The 17,530-nt window shown below is 54.0% G+C and overlaps 1 protein-coding gene across 7 annotated transcripts in view; it reads right to left on the bottom strand.

The window, feature by feature from the left end:
- Window positions 1-17,530, bottom strand: part of CD82 (CD82 molecule) — a 54,619-nt gene that overhangs the window by 3,980 nt on the left and 33,109 nt on the right. For all 7 annotated transcript variants that reach the window (XM_039867578.1, XM_039867572.1, XM_039867585.1 and 4 more), the window contains 4 exons: window positions 14,450-14,522; window positions 9,500-9,624; window positions 9,290-9,364; window positions 566-667 (listed from right to left, as the gene is read on the bottom strand). In XM_039867578.1, coding sequence (XP_039723512.1) covers window positions 566-667; window positions 9,290-9,364; window positions 9,500-9,624; window positions 14,450-14,522 — 375 coding nt within the window. The remainder of the gene's footprint in view (window positions 1-565; window positions 668-9,289; window positions 9,365-9,499; window positions 9,625-14,449; window positions 14,523-17,530) is intronic.

The raw sequence follows: 17,530 nt of genomic DNA, 5'->3' as shown, positions 1-17,530 counted from the left end.
GGTAGGAGACATAGACATTCATTAATTCATCCATTCAGTCTCTGTCATTCAGTTATGCTGTCGGTCATTTTAATTGCGTTAGGAGACGTAGACACTGAACTGTACAGATTCAGCTGCATGAACTTTTGTATACATACTGGCACAACCACCACCCGGATCGGGATTTGAATAGAGCATTCCTTTCGCCCTAGAGGGTTCCCATGGGTACCTCCCCAGAGGTAGCCTCCACTCGGACCTGTGTCAGCATATCAGCCTTGGTGCCCCGTTCCTGCACCTCCAGGGTGGAGCTCCCAGTACCTGCCTACCTGGCTTGAAATGAGAGGATCGGGAACTGACACCGCCCCCTCCCCACCACAGACGGGAGCGCTGTGAGCCATGGGGCAGCCTCCGACACCCTGGGCCCCCAAGCGAGGCGCTGTGGTGGTGGCTGGGGTCCCAGGTAGGGGGGTGCTCAGGAGCCCCCGCCCCCATCAGATACACACTCACATACAAATTTGCTAACATTATCTCAGCAGACACACAGACGACCAGACCCAGACATGCCGACACACGCCCCCCACCTTACCTGGGCCTGCACGTAGTCCCAGGCCTCCTGCAGTTTGTCCTCCTGATCATCCTTGTAGTTCTGAATGATCTTGGTTATGATGCCGCCCACTTCCTGCTTCACCTGCAGAAGGGAGAGCAAGGACCAAGGTCAGATTCCATGAAACATGTGCTCCACCGCTGCTCACATCCACTTGGACTGCCTCTCCCCACCGTAACCCCCAAACCTGGAGACACGCTTGCCGTGCGAAAGCATTTCATTATCCGCTCCAATCACTTTCCTGGCACTTCCTGGTGGTCACCACGCTAAGCCCAGTGCAGTCAGGGCCAAGCACTCCTGCCCTACGGCCCATTTGGCACTCAGCAGCTGCGCAACCATTTAAATGTTAATCTTTCCGTGTCACTGCTGAAAACCTCCACTGCCTTCCCACCACTCTCAGGGAAGAAGCCAGTGTCTTCTCAATGGCTCATGAGGCCCTGCATCATTTGGCCCCTGCTCTTCCCAGGCCTTATTTCCTCTTTGCACAGCTGATCTGTTCCTGAAAAGGTGCTGTAGTGAGGTCCTCTGTTCAGGGTCCCACTGAAAGCCCTTTGGGGCTGGATCTTTGCTTCCTCTGCTTCTGTCACATAGGTCTCCTTGCTATCTGTGCCAGGCGCTCTCCTGCCTCAGGGCCTTTGCACTTGCTGTTCCCTCTGCCTAGACTCCTCTTCCCCCCAATACTAACATGGCTCACTCCTCTGCTTCCTTCAGGGCTCTGCTCAAACGTCACCTCCTCAGAAAGGCCTTCCTGGACCACCCTACAGAATACCATCCCTTCCCTAGCCCCTCCCCACCGCCCCCTCCCAGGCCCTTCTTATCCTGAAAAGGTAAGCACACTGTACTTTCTTAATAGTGTTGTCATTACGCACTCATTTGTTTTCAGGATTTATCATCTCTGCCCCCACAGGAACGTCAGCTCCGTGAGAGCAGGGACTGTACCTGGTGAGGTCCGGCCAGGGTAGGTGTGCTGTGTCCATGAATAAGGAATGTGTACATAACCACTGCCACGTGCCACACGGCAGGGCAGTCCTCACTCACTGTCCTAGTCAACCCTCACGACCGCCCCAGGGCTCCACAAAATGTACATCCTGACTGTGCTGGTTCCCACCAGGCTCAGGAATTCAGAGGCTCTCACTGAGGAAGAGAAACTCACTAACCCCAGAGAAAACACTGATTTGCAGATATGGCAAACGAGGGGTGCAGGAATCCGAAGGATCCAGGTGCAAAGGGCTTTCAGTGGGGCCCTGAACAGAGGATCTCACTACAGCAGCTTTTCAGGAACAGATCAGCTGTGCAAAGAGAGGCAAACCTGAAACCAGCCAGGGAGAGCTGAGGACAGGGTTTCCCTGATCACTGAGAACCGCCCCCATGTGGGAGGAGGGCCCGCAGAGCCAGCCGGGCCCGGCCGCCCCCCTGCCTCTCCCGTGGACCTTGCGCAGGGGCCTCTCAGCACACAAGCATGGACAGGCTAGTCACGGTCACCTGCTGTCTGTCGCTGTGCAACCCCAGGGCGAGGGGCCTGAGAGATGCAGGGGCACTGAGGGACAGCTGCACGCCTGCCCCCCGGTTCGTGATAAGGGGGAACAGGGAGAGGGGACAGCCGTTTCCAGGCAGGGGCTTTCAGAGCCTGGCTTGGAACCCTGTGCGCGGGGCTTCCGGCTGCTCCTCACAGGCAGCCCGCAAGTGCTGTGCTTAGAGAACCCACATCCTCCGGATGGACCTGCAGCCCCAGCCTCCAGCATCTCGCTTCACTAACCTGGGGAAACCAGCCCCCCGGGATCTTTCTCTGCCCCTCTCCTTCTCAGTTAAGCTCTTTAGAGCATTGCTTTTTGTTTTAGCCACACAGAAACCGACAGTTTACAAAGCTTTCCTGTCAGTTACTGATCACGACAACAATATGGCTAATTTTTATCAAGTGCTTGTTCTGTACCAGGGCTAAGCACTTTCAATGCCATTATCTCACTTTAATCCTCAGAGCGGACCTATGGCCTAGGTTTTAACCTCGTTTCCTCATTTTAAAGATCTAGAAAATGAGGCTCAGAGACATTCATTAAGTTGCCTGAGGTCACACAGCCAACAAATGGAAGAGCAGAAGTTTGGACTCAGGCTTGTCAAATTCCAGAACCCAAGTTTTTACCCATTCGGCCCTACTGGCATTTAAACCGCATGGCTATATCTTGAAGTAGGTATAACCACTTTTAAGAAGGACCCAGAGGAGCCAAGTGATTTGCCCATGTCACACAGCTAGGGCCGTTCACCTGCAGATCTTGGACCTTTCTGCTCCAACTATCTCTGCTCCACCTCTGCTCCCCAGTGATCTCTAAGGTGTAGAGAAGAGAGAGTTCTCCAGAGGCGTTTGCTTGAAGAGCCATCTCTCCCACATCCTTCTCACTGGCCCTCCCCTGCCGCCCTACGCTCTATTTATACCCCAGGGTAGTTGCCACAGAAGCCCGAACTTCCCTGTTTCAGGCCCTCCCGAAACAAGGTGATGGAAACTGCGGGCTTTCCACTGAGGCTGGGTGGTTTCCGTGGCAACACCATATCATCCTCCAGCCCAGAATACAGCTGAAAGATACAGCTGGGCCACGGGGACCATGGCTGCTTGGAGCAGATGCCGTGGGATCCTAATGCTCAGGAGGCTGTGTCGGGTGCCCGAGGAGGTCACCCTGGCAACCAGGCCCTTCCCAAGACGAGGAGGAGCAGGGAGGGTGAGACGATGCTCACCATCTCACTGCATCCCTGCGGAGGCTGCCTCTGTGGTTTCCGACTGCCCTGCACCTGTTCTCCCTTCTTCTTGCAATAACAGTTCATTTCCTTGGGTACCAGCACCTCTCAATCCCTCCATGTCTGGAAGCCTTGTCCCCTCACTGCCATGCGGAGGCATTTAATGCCTTCCACACCCTGGACGTGGCAGGTGGTTCAGAGATAAGTAAGTGTCCCAAGGTCACATACACAAGCCCTTTCTTTCCACTAACCTGGTGGAAGGAGCGCCTGAGCTGCCGGTGGCCACCTTGGGGACAGACTGCGTAGGAAGGGAGCCAATGGAGGAAAGCAGGGCCAAGGATGAGAGGGACAGAGCCTTTGGGAACCTGGATCCAGCTGAGCCTGCAGCCAACCCGGCTACCTTCAGTTACTGTCACAGGCGACCAAGTCTCCCTCCCGGGACCAGCTGCATACCTTGGCCCAGGGCAAAATGAAAACACAGGGCCCTTGTTTAAAAATGATTAAGAATTTCAAGATAGCAGCAGCAGAGCATCACACCAAGCACAGGACCCTTCTCAGTGTGGGACCCTGTGTGACTACTCAGGTTACATGCCTCGGAGGCCAGTCCTGGTCCTGTCTACTACCATCCTCCCCATTTTCCAGAAGAGAATCGGAACGACTTCCCAAGATCACGCAGCTAGCAAGCAGCAGAAGTATGGCTGTTACCCTGATACATGCAGCTACAGAACCCCGAGATCTCAACCACAACGAGCCACCCACTGTCTCCAGCTCTCCCAAGATCCTGCCATCCTCCGGGGTGGCTTTCCTATCCTCCCGCCAATGCCGGACTTTCATTCCATCTTGTACTGTAACTTTTCACAGAGAGGTAGAATTAGAAGAGTCTGGCATGTCATTCAAATGCGAGAATCCTTCCCATACTTTTCCAGGTTCTGCTTAAATGCTCCCTGTGACGGGGAACTCAGTACCTCACAAAAATCACACATTACAGGATCGGGGCGGTTCTTGATACAAGCAATTCATTTTAAGTTGAGCCCAAATGACTTCCACTCATTAGTGTTAGTTCTCAGCCTCCCTCTCCCCACCAAGTCCCAACTGGGACCTTACAGAACAAATCAAAATGCTCTCTCCCAGGACAGAGATTATGCAGAGAGGTGAGACCAGACCAGGTCTCCCTTTACCCGCTCCTCTCTAGGGAAGGAAGTTCCTAGGCTCCTTTGACTGCTTCTTGAGATGGTGTCCAGACGTCTTCTACACTCTTCACACCCTTAGAACGAGGTGCCCCAAATGCAAAGTAATGGACCACATCTTCCTGTTCTCTCCTCGGGGTTCCCGCAGGCCATGTTGCCAAATGCTCTGAGGCTTAATCCTGGTAATCTGATAGGAAATGAGGACGCTTTGCAGTGGTGAACGTGGAGGGGGTGGCAGTTTACTGTTAGTGACCAACCAAATCTTTCCTGAAAGTCCAGCTGCTATCCACATAACCAGCTACCCCAGAGTCCTGCGGGAGGCAGATTATGTCCCCCCACCCCACCCCGTAAGCTCCTGAGGGCGAGGCCTGTACTGGAGCCCCACAGGCGGCCCAGCTCCCAGCAGGTGCTTATGAGTCTCCACCCTATTTCTCTCCATGATCCCTTTCCAGAAGAACAGCCTGGACGCCCTCTTCCCTCTTCCCAAAAGGGAAGAGAAAGGTCACCTCTCCCTGTCCTGGCTCCGGCTGCCCCCAAGTCAGTTGGTCAGGAGGCTCCCATCTGAGTGAGCAGACATCTCACAGGACTGCCCTGTTCTAGAGGAACCCGTTTCACACCTGTACCTCAGGGCACCTGCACAGTGCCTATTTTGGGGCCTCTCAGGTGGGAGAGGGAAGGAGCAGAAAGGGAGTCACGTTCTCCAGACCACCCTCTCTGGGGAGAACACAGCAGTCGACCCCACTACCCCGGGTCCCGGCCAGGCCATGTGAGCCCCTTCCCCTCCAAGCTCTCAGCCCCCAGGCCTTCTGCTCAAATCCCCGATACAACCTCTCAGAGCGTCAGTGACCTCGCCTGTGCAGGCTTCGGGGAGAGTTAGCAGTGTGGCCTGCGTGAGTGCAGCAAGCCCCGGGCCCCGCACATCATAGGAAGCAGTATCGGCTCCCTTCCTTCCTCCCTGCCACCTCCCACCCTCCACTGCCTGCAGAGAACAAGTCAGAATCCAGAGTGTCAGACCTTGGCAAGGCCCAAGAGGTCACCCGAGGCTCAGAGAGGCTGGGTAACTTGTTCAAGGCCACACGGCAATCGGTGGCAGAGCCCACCCTAGAACACAGGGCCTCTGAATCCCGGACCTGCCCTTTGACCCCTAACCGGAGGCTGGATAAATAGTCAGATAAGGAAGCAGCCAGAGAAATGGTACCTTCACACTTCTTGGTTCCCATAGCCCTTGCTAATAATAATATTAATACTGATAACAGGAACAGCTGCCATTTATTGAGCCCTTATGAGGCATTAAAGAAGTTAATAATGGTGACAATAACAATAACGCTTGCAGTGATGCCAGCAAACATCTGCTCTGGGCCAGCACGCTATGTCCTTCCCATATGTCTATGCTCTTAAGCTTCGCCACGGCACTGTAAGGTAGCCCTTGGGGCCAATGTGCTGTGGCTCTGAGAAACGCTTTGATTTGAGAAGGGGACTGGGGTATGTGTGATAGCCCGAAACCTCTCTCGTTCACATGTCCCGAGGGACATCTGAATGGGGTACATAAAGGCCATAAATAGCCTCACTTCTGTTCAGGTTCCATTTTGTAACCAAATGAGTTGTAAATGGTTTTTTTTGGGGTGTTTAAAAAGTACTTTTGGGTTTCCGAATTGCAGACGAAGGACAGTGGACCTGTATGATTACTGACATTTGACAAAAGGAGGCAGCGGAGGCCCAGAGAGGCTGAGTAAACTGCCAAGGGTCTCAGCGCAGGGGTTCCAACCTGGGCAGTTCAGTTCTGGGGTCCAGGCCCGTGGCCACCACACTTATATTTTATAAGTGCTCATGGGTGAGGTGGGGACCAGGCAGGTTCATTCTCCTCGATTTATAATCGAGGAACCCAAGGCTTGAGAGGCCATGCGCCTCGCCCAAGGCCCCCAGCCTCCCCCTGCGGCTGCCCTGGGAACAGTGGCTGCGGGGAGTGTGAGGCAGGAAGGACAGACGGCAGCCTGGAGACCACTGCAGGAGGATCCCAGGGGCTCTATCCTTCCCACCTGCCCAGGAGGCCCAGAGAGTGAGAGAAGATTGGGCCCACCACCTTTCAAAAGGCCTTTTCCTCTCAGGCTCACACAAGTCCCACCTCCCCAGCTGGGCCTCATCTGCAGGAATAAACATCATCAAGGGCATGTTTAGTCTTCTACCAGGATTTACAATGTGCTGGGAAAGAAAAAATAAATCATTCATTCCAACTCGGATGATAGAGTGGCGCCAGAGCTTCCCCAGCAAAACCAGAAAATTTCCCCTGGACTCTTCCAGAAGAGGAGGCGGGCCAAGGCGAGGCGGGCTGGGACCAGGGGGCGTGAGGCGTGAAGCCCGGGGGTGGTGCGGAAGGCGGAGAAGGGGACGGTGGGGTGAGGGGCAGAGTCTAGACTGGAAGCAAGAGAGCTGATTCTCCACACGAGCCCTGCTCGGGGGCTGTGGGCACCTCTGAGCCGTGTGTGACTGTGGCCAAAAAGTCACTTTGCTTTTCAGGGCCTCAGTTTCTTCAAGTGAAAACTGCTTGTAAAACTGAACCGTGTGTCAAGTTACTAAGTCAGCTCCTAGCATGTAGTTGGCGTCCACATATGGGTGCCATCTGTATTACTGTGAGATGGGAAATACACAAAGGGTGAAAAGGTGGACTGCCCGAGACTTCTGCAGAGTTGACCAGCTTCTGAGTCATAGGACCCAACTCACCGGTGCCCAGCTCTTGTCCACCCTAATTATAATGTACCACTCTCTAGATCCCAGAGAGGCCCCTGTAGGGCAAAAATGAAAACCTGATCCTGCAACCCTTTCCCTGGGAAAGGAGTTTCCCCAACCTAAACATTTGCTTCCTGTCTGGTAGCCAAGCAAGCATCCTTTCATCTATTGAAACCATATTTCCCTTTTTGCCTTGGCTGCCAGGAAGTTCAGTGTTTAAGTTAGCCCTCAGCTACATGAAAATCTCATACCCTGGCTTCAAGAAAAATGTTCTTTTTTTCTCAGCGTGCATTCTAATCGCTCTCATTTTGATGTTAACTGCCCCGTGCCTATGTTGGAAGTCAGCTCCAATTCTCTTGAGAAGCAGGCTGAGTGTGGATTATAAATAAGTAATTCAGACTCAGGTAGGAACCACCACAGTGAAAATTTCACCAGCACAAACCCAGAAGCCAGGCTGCTGGAGTTCAAATTCTGGCTCTTATTGTGTGACCTTTGGCCAGTCTCATAACCTCCCTGTGCATCAGCTTCCACATCTCATAGCATTGTTTTGAGGACCAAACAGTAAATACAGTATGTACACAACATTCAGCATCAGGCTGCTCTAAGTTCTATTAAGTGCTAGTTGTCGACAGTGTAATGCTTTCTCAGCTTCCTTCTACAAGGGATCTGAGGCCACTTGACCTTTAAATGGTAAAATGCAAGAGGCGCCTGGTACCAGCGCTGCCACCCACTCTGCGAACGAGAAGTAGGAGGAAGGCAGGCCCCCAGGCTCAGCCGGGCCGCAGACGAACGGCCACTGGCGTTAGGGAGCCTGGATCTCACCTGGCCTGGCCACTGACCTGCTGGGTGCCCTCTCCCCTCAAGGATTCTCAGGTTACTTCGCGGGAATGCAGTGAGGATCAATGAAAGGGTGAATGTAAAGTGGCACAACACTGTGCCCAGTATATGGTGTGTGCTGGAGCAAAGTGGGAATGGTGGGGGTTGTAGTTACTATGACTGGTGTTGTATCGTTACCCATTTCACTGAGCATATGCTTCCCTGTCTGAGAACATAACACTTCCCGTACAGAGCTGTTATGAGGAAGAGACGATGTGCGTAAAGCTTCTAGAAGATACCGCGTGCACACAGTAGGTGTTCCATAAATAACGGTGATAGTCACAACCAACTGGCTCACCCAGCAGCCATTTCCGGGTCCTTCCTCATTTGTGTCTCTGTATTTAGAGTCTGAAAACTAGGTACTCACTTTCTCAGCTTCTCTTAAAGCTAAGGGGGCCTCTGCAAACCAGTCTGAGATAAATTTTTAGGGATCTTGCTCTTCTGACAAAAGGCATGGCCATGGCTGGCATTGCCCATTGCCCTTCTTCTGGCCACAGCAGCACAAAACTGTGCTGTGGCAACCATCTTGGGACTATAAGGCGAGTAGCATGTAGAAAAGCCATCATGATGAGAACGCCGAACAGACGGCCAGAACCAGGGTCTCTGAGCTTCCAAACTTGATTTCTGGTTATGTCTACAAGAAGTGTCCTTAGATTTTTAAGCCCCAGTAGGTCTGATTTTCTGTTCCTCAAAGCTGAGCACCTTGCCTCTGACAAGGAGCTAGTGTTTTTATTGACAGTCTCCTCCCTGGGCCTCGTCTGTGAATGGGTGGCATGGATTTAGTGCTTGCTAAGGTTCCTTAATAATAATAAGAACAACATATATTGAGGCCTGACTGTGCCAAGCGTTGCACTGTCTCACTAACATAATCTCACCGAACCCTCACAACAACCTGGAAAGTTAAATGTTATGATTGTCCCCAGTTGGCAGAAGGTTACACAGGCACAGAGAGGCAAGCAGCTTGTGCATGGCAGCCACCCAACTAGAAAGGGGTGGAGTGGGGTCCCCCAGCAGCGACTCTGCCCACGGACAGTGGCTTCTGGTCTAATGGTTCACCGTTCGATCACAGGGAGACTGCCCTGGCACCTACTAGATTTGTCTGTGACAGCAAGACTTGTCTCTCTCCCATCCCCAGGCCAATCCCCCCGCATGGCCAGCGCGGCGCGGGTGGGGGGCGGGGAGAAAGAGTGCTTACCTTGTCCATGTTGAAGTAGAAAAGGACTCCAGCAGCGACCTGGGTGATGAGGATCAGGAGGAGGAAGACGAAGTACTGGGGACACAGAGCAGGCAGAGTTAGCGGGGCATCCCCCACCAGGTCCCACTCATTTTCCGATGCTCCCCACCCTGCCTGGGTCAGGGCAGGGCTCGGGGAGCTGGGTGGGTAATGCTGGAGGGGCCCACTCACCAGTCCCAGCAGGCAGCGGACCTCGTTCACGGCGCCGATGCAGCCCAGGAAGCCCATGAGCATGGTGACGGCCCCCACGCCAATGCAGACGTAGGCCCCCACGTTGAGCGAGCTGGAGGAGGTCTCTGGGAGATGGAAAGAAGGGCGTTCGATCCAGCCTGGCGGTCTCACCCTCACAAAGCACAAAATCAGGAGTAGGGCCTGAAGGTCCAGGACTTCTCCCAAATGCCCTCCTCAGAGTCGGGGACCTGCTCCTCAATTCCTTTGGAAGCTGCCCTCTGCCCCCGATGTGCCTCCCCTGCAATCTATCCTAACCCCCATCCTTGCTTTAGGTTTTCTCCTCAGCGCTGACTAGGATTGAGAAGACTCTACGTTTTACTAATTTATCTTGCTCGTCAGCAGCCCCGAAGAATGTGAACTCCAAGAGGGCACGGACTTGAGTTTGCTCCTGCTGAACCCCCAGCCCCCCGAGCAGGGTTTGATACAGTGAAGTGCTGCATGAATATCTGCCGAATTAACGAACCACAGACTGGCAGGTTCTGCTGGGGCCACAGACGTCACAGGCCTGCCTTTCTGCTCGTCCATATAATAGTAAACACTAGCCTCTCCTGCCCACTCGCTGTGCCCCAAGGGCCTCCACATACCACCTCCAATTCCAGGATAACTGCCTCTGGGCACTAGCACCACCATCTCACAGACGAGAAAACCGAGATTCAGAGAGGCACACGGGCATGGGCCAGAGCTGGGGTTTGGAAGTGTGCAGACCTGCAATGCCATGCTCATTGCACTGATGCACAAGGCACGCATACTGGTTTGATGATTGCTCATTCATTCAGCCAACAAGTATTTACCCGGTGCCCACCACGTTGTCAGGTACTGTGCCGGCTGCTGGGCTTACAGAAGTCCCACTGATGAGGCCCCCACACCAGGGAGCTGATATTATGTGGGGCAGGGGGTGACACTGAAAACAGTACTGTCTTCTGGTTATGTGAAGGGCCACGAAGGTGCTGAGGCCAGCTAATGTCGAGAACTCTGGGGCAGGCAGTGGGTTGGGGTGCTAGGAAGGCTGGTCTGAGCAGGTGACATGTGAGCTGAGACTAGAAAAGTCAGCTAAGTGAAGATCTGAGGGAATAGCGTTCCAGGCAGCAGTAACAGCAGGTGCAAAGACTTGAGGAAGGGGTAGGCGTGATGCACTTGAAGGACAAAAACAGTGAAAGATGAGTGTGGCAGGTGACATGCTTGAGGCATAGAGAGAGGAGCCTGATGGCAAGAGACCCTCTCCAGGGCCTCTGGCAGACAGAGCCCACCCTGGTGGGTGGACATCAGTTCCACTGGGGCACTTGACCAGCGTTTCCCAAGGAGCCTGACAGATTACACAGGGCAAATCTCATGTCCACCTCCAGCCAGCCTGCTGGCGTGGGGTACACTCTACCTCGAGGCTGTGATATACCAGGAGGGCCAGGTTAGATGTGTCCCCCAACAGGCAGGGGATGGGGGCTCTCTCATGACAGCCCCGACACTCTTGGTAGGCAGCCAGGGAGGGATGTCCTCAGAGGCTGGGTGCAGAGCAGCCTGGAGTGCACCAAGGGATCAGAGGAACTTCTTAGGGGTACAGATTCCTGGGTCCATCGTAACTGGACAACTGTCCTGGGAAACTGCGTGGAATCTGCATTTTCAGGGTGCGTTCCTAGTGACTCAGGCACAGCCAGGGCTGGCACAGCTGACCAGCAGCAGGGAGAACACAGGCCAGCTCCTCAGGGGACTTGGGAGAGGCTGAGATCCCCACCCTTAGCATGCTTAAGGAATAAGTACAAAGCTGGAGTGGGTGGGAGAACTTGATCCGGCTCCACTTCCTGGTCACAGAAAGAATGTTCTGGAGCCCAGAGAGAGCCCTGGCTGGCCCACCCTACTCTCAGGGGGCCAGGGCAAGGCTGCCTCTGCCTAGATTCTCATAGGGGCCCCCAGGAAACCAGGCAGAGCCCCCTCTGGGTAAAAGTGGGGCTTCCTTTTTTCCCAGGCCCTCAGCAATCAACATGGGCAGGAGGAGCTGTCAAATTTCACTTTTCCTAAACTTCCTGGGTTTGAGTTCCAACAAGCCCTCCCAGGGACCACTCCCTGAAAAAAGGAACTGGCACTGCCTGGACATGCACTGTGTGCTGGCCCCAACAAGGCCCTTTACCAAATCATCCTGCTTAACTTCCACAACAGCCCCGTGAGTGTGGATTTACATCCTGATTTGTCCCTAAGGGCCTGGAGACCCAGAGAGGCTAAGAAGCCGTGAGATACCCAGCAGGCAAGGCCAGGTATGAGACCTCAACTCGGTAGGACCTTCCCTTGGGAGGACAGCCAAGCTGCGGAGTCTCGGTGCTCAGAACATTTCGTGGGTACCAGTCCCTGTCATCACCCAGGCTGTCCCTGATCTGACACAAGGAGAGACATAGGAAGGGAAGGGTGAATATCCTGGGTGACTCATCCACTGCGTATGGCACAAACATCTTAGTAATACTGGGCCAAGCAGGTACCAGTGAGGGGGAAGAGGAAGTGGCCCAGAATGGAAGGAGCCAGAGATCACAAGAAGTGGGTTCTAATCCCAGTTCTGTGGTTAACATTTCTGAGCCATTCTCTGGCCTCTATTTCTTTCCCTGTAAAATGAAACTAAGTCCTACTTTTTAAAGATGTTATAAGTATAAGATGGTATTACAAACATATTTATTTAACAACTATAATAATAAATATTATTCGATTATATATATTATTTAATAATCATTTATGTAGGGTTTACTATTCACTAGGAACTATTCTCAACTCTTCTCAGACATTAATTCATTTAATTTCTCACAATAACTTTATAAAGTACAATCTATTATCCCCATTTTACAGATAAAGAGGCACAGAGAGGTGAAGTCACATACCCAAGATCACGCGGCTAATAGGTAGCAGAGCCTAGATTCGAACCATGGCAATCTGTTTCCAGATCAGGGTCTGTGCTCTTAACGACCATGCTTGCTTTTGCTCATTATGGTGCAAACATATGGCGTACCACAGAACCCTGTGGTACATGGGTTCAGGAAATGAGGGTTCAGGAAATGAGGGTGCAGGAGCTTTGCCACCCGGTTCACATCTCAGCTCCCCACCTTCTAGCTGTGTGCTTCCCCTCCCTGTGCGTCAGTCTCCTCCATGGTGTAATGGGGACAGGTAAGGGAAGAGCTGTGTCATGCAGCCTGGCACATAGGTCAGGAGCCCTGGGTTCCGAGCTCTGACCCTCAGCTGCTTCATGACTCTTAGCAAGTCTTTTCCTCCTTGCTTATCCAATGGCATAGGGACAGGGTTGGAAGATCAGATTGGTGTTCCTGAACCATGGCTGCCTGGGGAACCACCTGGGAAGCTTTGTAAGATCTACAGCGCTCTAGGCTCCCACTCATACCAAATAGATCCCCCAGGATGGGGGTGGGACCCTGGTGTTTATAAAAAAAAAATACTCAGGGTGCAACCAGGGGGCCTCTAAAATCTGGCCAGCTCGAGATTCTCAGACCTGAACAGGGAGGAAGCTAGAGGAAGCAGAAGCAGCAGGCAGCTCCTGGAGCCCTAGGGCGGGGCACAGGGGGCAGAAGGGCGGTGGATAGGGTGGGCCTCAAGTCTGCCCTGTGGCACCGTTCCCGCTGGGTGTGGACCATGGCCCAGGAAGTGTCAGGGCCGAGGAGGATGCGTCCCATGTTGGGAGGACATGGGGAATGTGGGTACCCAGCTGAGACAGGAAATATCCTAGGATCCCAGGTCCTAGACCCAGAGTGGGGGTACAGTCTGCCACCCCCCAGTAGGAGGCAAGACAGACAGCCCCACTCCACATCAGTGTGGCTAAAGAGTGGATCATCCTCGCCTCTCTTCCCCTCTGAGGGGAGGAGGTCTAGCCCCCTGGGGCCATGGTAACAGGTGTGGCTACTCCATCACCCACCAGACCCTGGTTCCTGTTTTATTCAAATCAAGCAGCTGTCAGGGGCCTGAGTCCAAACCTGCTACCTCCGGCAGCTGCTGGGAGGGGAAGTGAGCCAAGGACACTGCAAGCTGAGGAGAATGGCATCACTGTGCTACTTGGGGCCATGTGCTAGGCCTCCCTCCCACCATAGGGCACCCATGAGAGGTCAATGCGGCAAGCTAGGCAGGCTTCCTTGAAGAGACTGTGAGTAGACTGGGAAAGGCTCTTATCATCTGGGCAGGAGTGCCTGGGGCCTCTTTCTTCCTGCTTCTAAACAGTGAGAGAAGGGCCTCCGTCACCAGTGTAGCTTTTAGGACCAAAGCTCTCGGGGTTCAAGTCCCACACCTGTCACTCGGAAGCTGTGTGAACTTGAGCAAGGGTCATAAGTTCTCTGAGCCTCATTTGTTAAGGCAGGAATAGGACAGTTCCTACCTCGCAGGGCTGCTGTGGGATTAAGATAATTTATACATGCAAAAATCTTATCCCCGTGAATACGAACAGTGGAAGCTGTGCCTGGTGTCTTTCTCCTCAGCGCATGGGCCCAACCCACCTAACCGGTGCCAGGCACACAGTAGGCACTTCATCAACACCCAACAATCCGTTGTTTCTGGCCCTTTCCTACGTCTCTCTGAACTGGGAAGTGGGGAGACTGTTACGTTTTGCTGAACAGGCAAATGGAGGGGCAGAGAACATAAGATGCTTTCTCAAGGTCAGGGCTAAGAAAAGCGGCCAAGATGGGAGACCGACCTCCTCATCCCTCAGCGTTCTCCAGACAACAGCCGCCTTGTTTGGGGAGGGAGAGAGAATTCCTTCCAGAACCCCCCGCAGAGGTCAGCAGCAGGGCCTGGGCAGGGCCCAGAGGTCAGCTGGAAGAATGACCAGCAGCACCGAGGCTGAAGTCCTTGTGGGTGCAGCCCTGCCCCCAGCCTGCCCTCCCTCCAGACCCGGCGGGGCAGGGCAAGCAGAGGGCTCCTTACGCAGGACAAAGATGAAACTGCTCTTGTCAGCCAGGATCCACACCCCGAAGCCCAGGATCATCGCGCCCAGGATCTGGAAGAGGAGGGGGCAGTTAATGGGGGCCCTGGGAGCAGGTGGGGTGAGAGAACCCTGCCCAGCTGTCCCTGTAGCCCAGGCCAGGGGGACATGAGGGAGCCACCTCTGGGGATGTCAGAGTGGGCTCGGGCCCTGAACCCCAAGTCTCAGTGAACCCCAGCAATCCAGACAGCAGGACCATATGTGGGGAGTCCCTCCTGCCCCCAGTGTCCCCACCCCATGCCCATGTGTGGTCAAACCGAGCCTACCGGCTCCGTGGGGCACAGCCTCCTGCCAGGGTATCCCCTCCCTTATCTCCTGGCCCTTCCCGTGCTCAGTGTCATCTTCTCCACTCCAGCCAGCTCAGGGGCTGGGGGCATCCCAAACAAGCCAGGCTCTGGGCAGAACCCTCCATGAACTCGAACATCAGAGCCCAACTTGTCCTTCAGAGCTCGGCTCCAAGGCCACCTTCCGCAGGAGCCTTCCGGACTCCCCCAGGACCACTAAGGCACCCCTACTTCGTGGCAACTGCCGCGGGACCCTTCTGAATAGCCATTCCGCTGGATTTAACTACCATGTGTATCTCTCTGGTTAGACCGTGAGCTCCCAGAGAGCAGGGCGGGGCTGCGTGCACCTTGTATCCCTGAAGAGCCTGGAGCACCAGGGGCTAAGGACTCAGGGAATGAATGAATTCATGAACCCAACTGTAAATACAGGAGAAGAAAGGCAAAGAAGTGGGGGGCAGCTGGCATAGGCCCAGGAATTCCTTGCCTCTCTCTCCTCCACCAGGGTGAGCCCTCAACCTAAGCCCACCTCCCCAGGTGGAACCCCAGCCAAGATTCACCATCTCCCCAAGCCAGCTAAGGCTGGGGAAGTACTTGTAGTCTGGACAAAAGCACAGGCTCCCCTGGGCATGGGGGTGCCGCATCACCCCACAAGATTGGTCTTTACCGGGGACCTGGCCTAAGCCCACCTAGGGGATAATCCACCTTGAAGGTCCCAGCAGATCACCACCCCTACCACCAGCACTGGATTCCCACCTCAGCCATTATCCCACGGCCTCTGGTGCAAGGCCAGCAGCTGCCCATAACGCCTACAGCCTGGGGCGAGCACCCTGGCCCAGGATCTCGATCGGCCTTGATTTAGTGTCATTAAAGTCCAGACATGAAAGTCCTGGAACCCTGAGGAAGGCAAATGGGGTGCTTGCTTTGGGTGCAAAAATTAAGCGGCTACCAAAAAACTCAGTAACCAAGATAAATAAGAGTTTGTAGCAATTATTCATTTAAAAAAAAAAAAAATCAAAATTAATGGAAAAAATCCACGATGAACAAAATATCAAACTTTAAAAACAGGCTCAGTATTACCGACTTTTTTTCCTTCTTTTTTTTTTTTGAAAAGGAATGGAGCCCCACTGTGGCACAGCACGGGCTGTTTCGGTCTGGAAGTGAGTACCTCGCTTACCTTTCCCTAGTCTAGGTCCCTTCAAGATGGCAGCTGGTGATGACCACGGGGATGAAGGCGTGATGACCACCCCGCATTTGCCTGCCACTGTCTTCCGGAAGCTCACTTGTCCCCTCCTCTCTCCTTGGCAGATGAGACATTACTGTCCTCACTTTACAGATGGGGAAACTGAAGCCTGGACCTTGCTCGAGGTCACCCAATATTCATCCACTGACGGCTCAAAGCCAGATCTGACTATTAACCTGGGCCAGGCGATGGCATGTCAGCTGCAGGGATGCTTGGGGTACGTCCTGGGCTTTACCCTAGACAGCCAGTCTCGGGGGACAGGAAGGCTACTGAGACCCCAGGGAAGCGAAGGGTTCACCCTCAGGTGAAGGCACTTCAGACTGCAGCTTGCTGGGAGCGGGGTGCTTTCCAGGACCTGGCAGTTAGGTTCCCAGACTCCTGAACCCCTGCCCGCCCCACCCTGAAACTCACAACTAGCAAGCACCCTCGGTCTGCTCCTGTCACCTCAGAAACACGGGGCAGAGTCCCTGCCCCACCCACCTCCTGCACCTACCCACAGGGCAGGGCAAGGGGGAGAAATGCCCTTCCAAAAAGGGACCAGGCGGCAGGACAGAAAATTCCCTCTGGGTGAATAGAATCCCAAATAAAATCCCAGATGGCCCAGCTGAGCTCCCGGGCTCTCCCGGAGAAACCCGGGGAAAAGCCCCTGGTGCCGCCCTGGAGTTTCTCTGCAGGCCTGATAACTGCAGCCTGGCTGACGGGTGGGGCTGGGTCGGCCACCGGCCTATGGGGCCAGCCAGGAAGGAGGCTGGGCCAGGTGGCTGACTAGAATGGGAACCATGGTACCCCTTTCTTCTGTGAACCAAGACCAAGGACCCAGCATACACCCCACAATAACCACTCCCAGCCCTGTCAGAATCACCCCACAGGGCTCAGCCGGGAGCCAGCATCCTTCCCCCAGAATGCCCACAGCACCAGCAGGCTCAGGGTTGCTTTGGCCATGAGAAAAGCTGCTAGGGCACTTTTCTATGTAGTCTGGGGTCAGGGAAGGGGGTAAGCAAGGATGCACGCATATACACAAGTGCATGTGTGAGCACACACAGCAGCCAGAGAGATTTTTCCAAACCACAAGTCCAGTCATGTAACTGCTTCTCACTGTATGTAAAACAAAGACCAGAATCATTCCAGGAAGCCCGCATGGCCTGCACCCTGGAGAGGCACGCTCTGCTCCACGCCCTCACTGCACTTAGGCTCCTGCTGCCCGGACCCCTCTCTCTCCAGCCACAGGTAACTCCAGGCACTGTTTGCTGACCGCCCTGAAAAGGTCAAGTGCCTTATTATCTGCTTCCCTAGGGGCCCTATCCTTCATTCCCAGCACAACCTCAACTGCAATTTTAGCATCCATTTAATTATTCGATGGGAACCCACCGCCCTCCAGAACAGAAGCTCCTTGAGCACAGAAACCAAAGCTCTTCTGCTGGTTTGTGTCGACTTTGCGCCCCTGATAGGTTCTGGATATGGAAGTGTCAAACACACATCTGGTGAATGAGTGAACACAC

This window comes from Pteropus medius, unplaced genomic scaffold (genome assembly GCF_902729225.1).
Source record: "Pteropus medius unplaced genomic scaffold, Ma_sr-lr_union100, whole genome shotgun sequence".
In the NCBI taxonomy this organism is placed as follows: domain Eukaryota; kingdom Metazoa; phylum Chordata; class Mammalia; order Chiroptera; family Pteropodidae; genus Pteropus; species Pteropus medius.
Note: the sequence above shows the minus strand (reverse complement) of the source record. Positions and strands in the feature narration are given on the sequence as shown.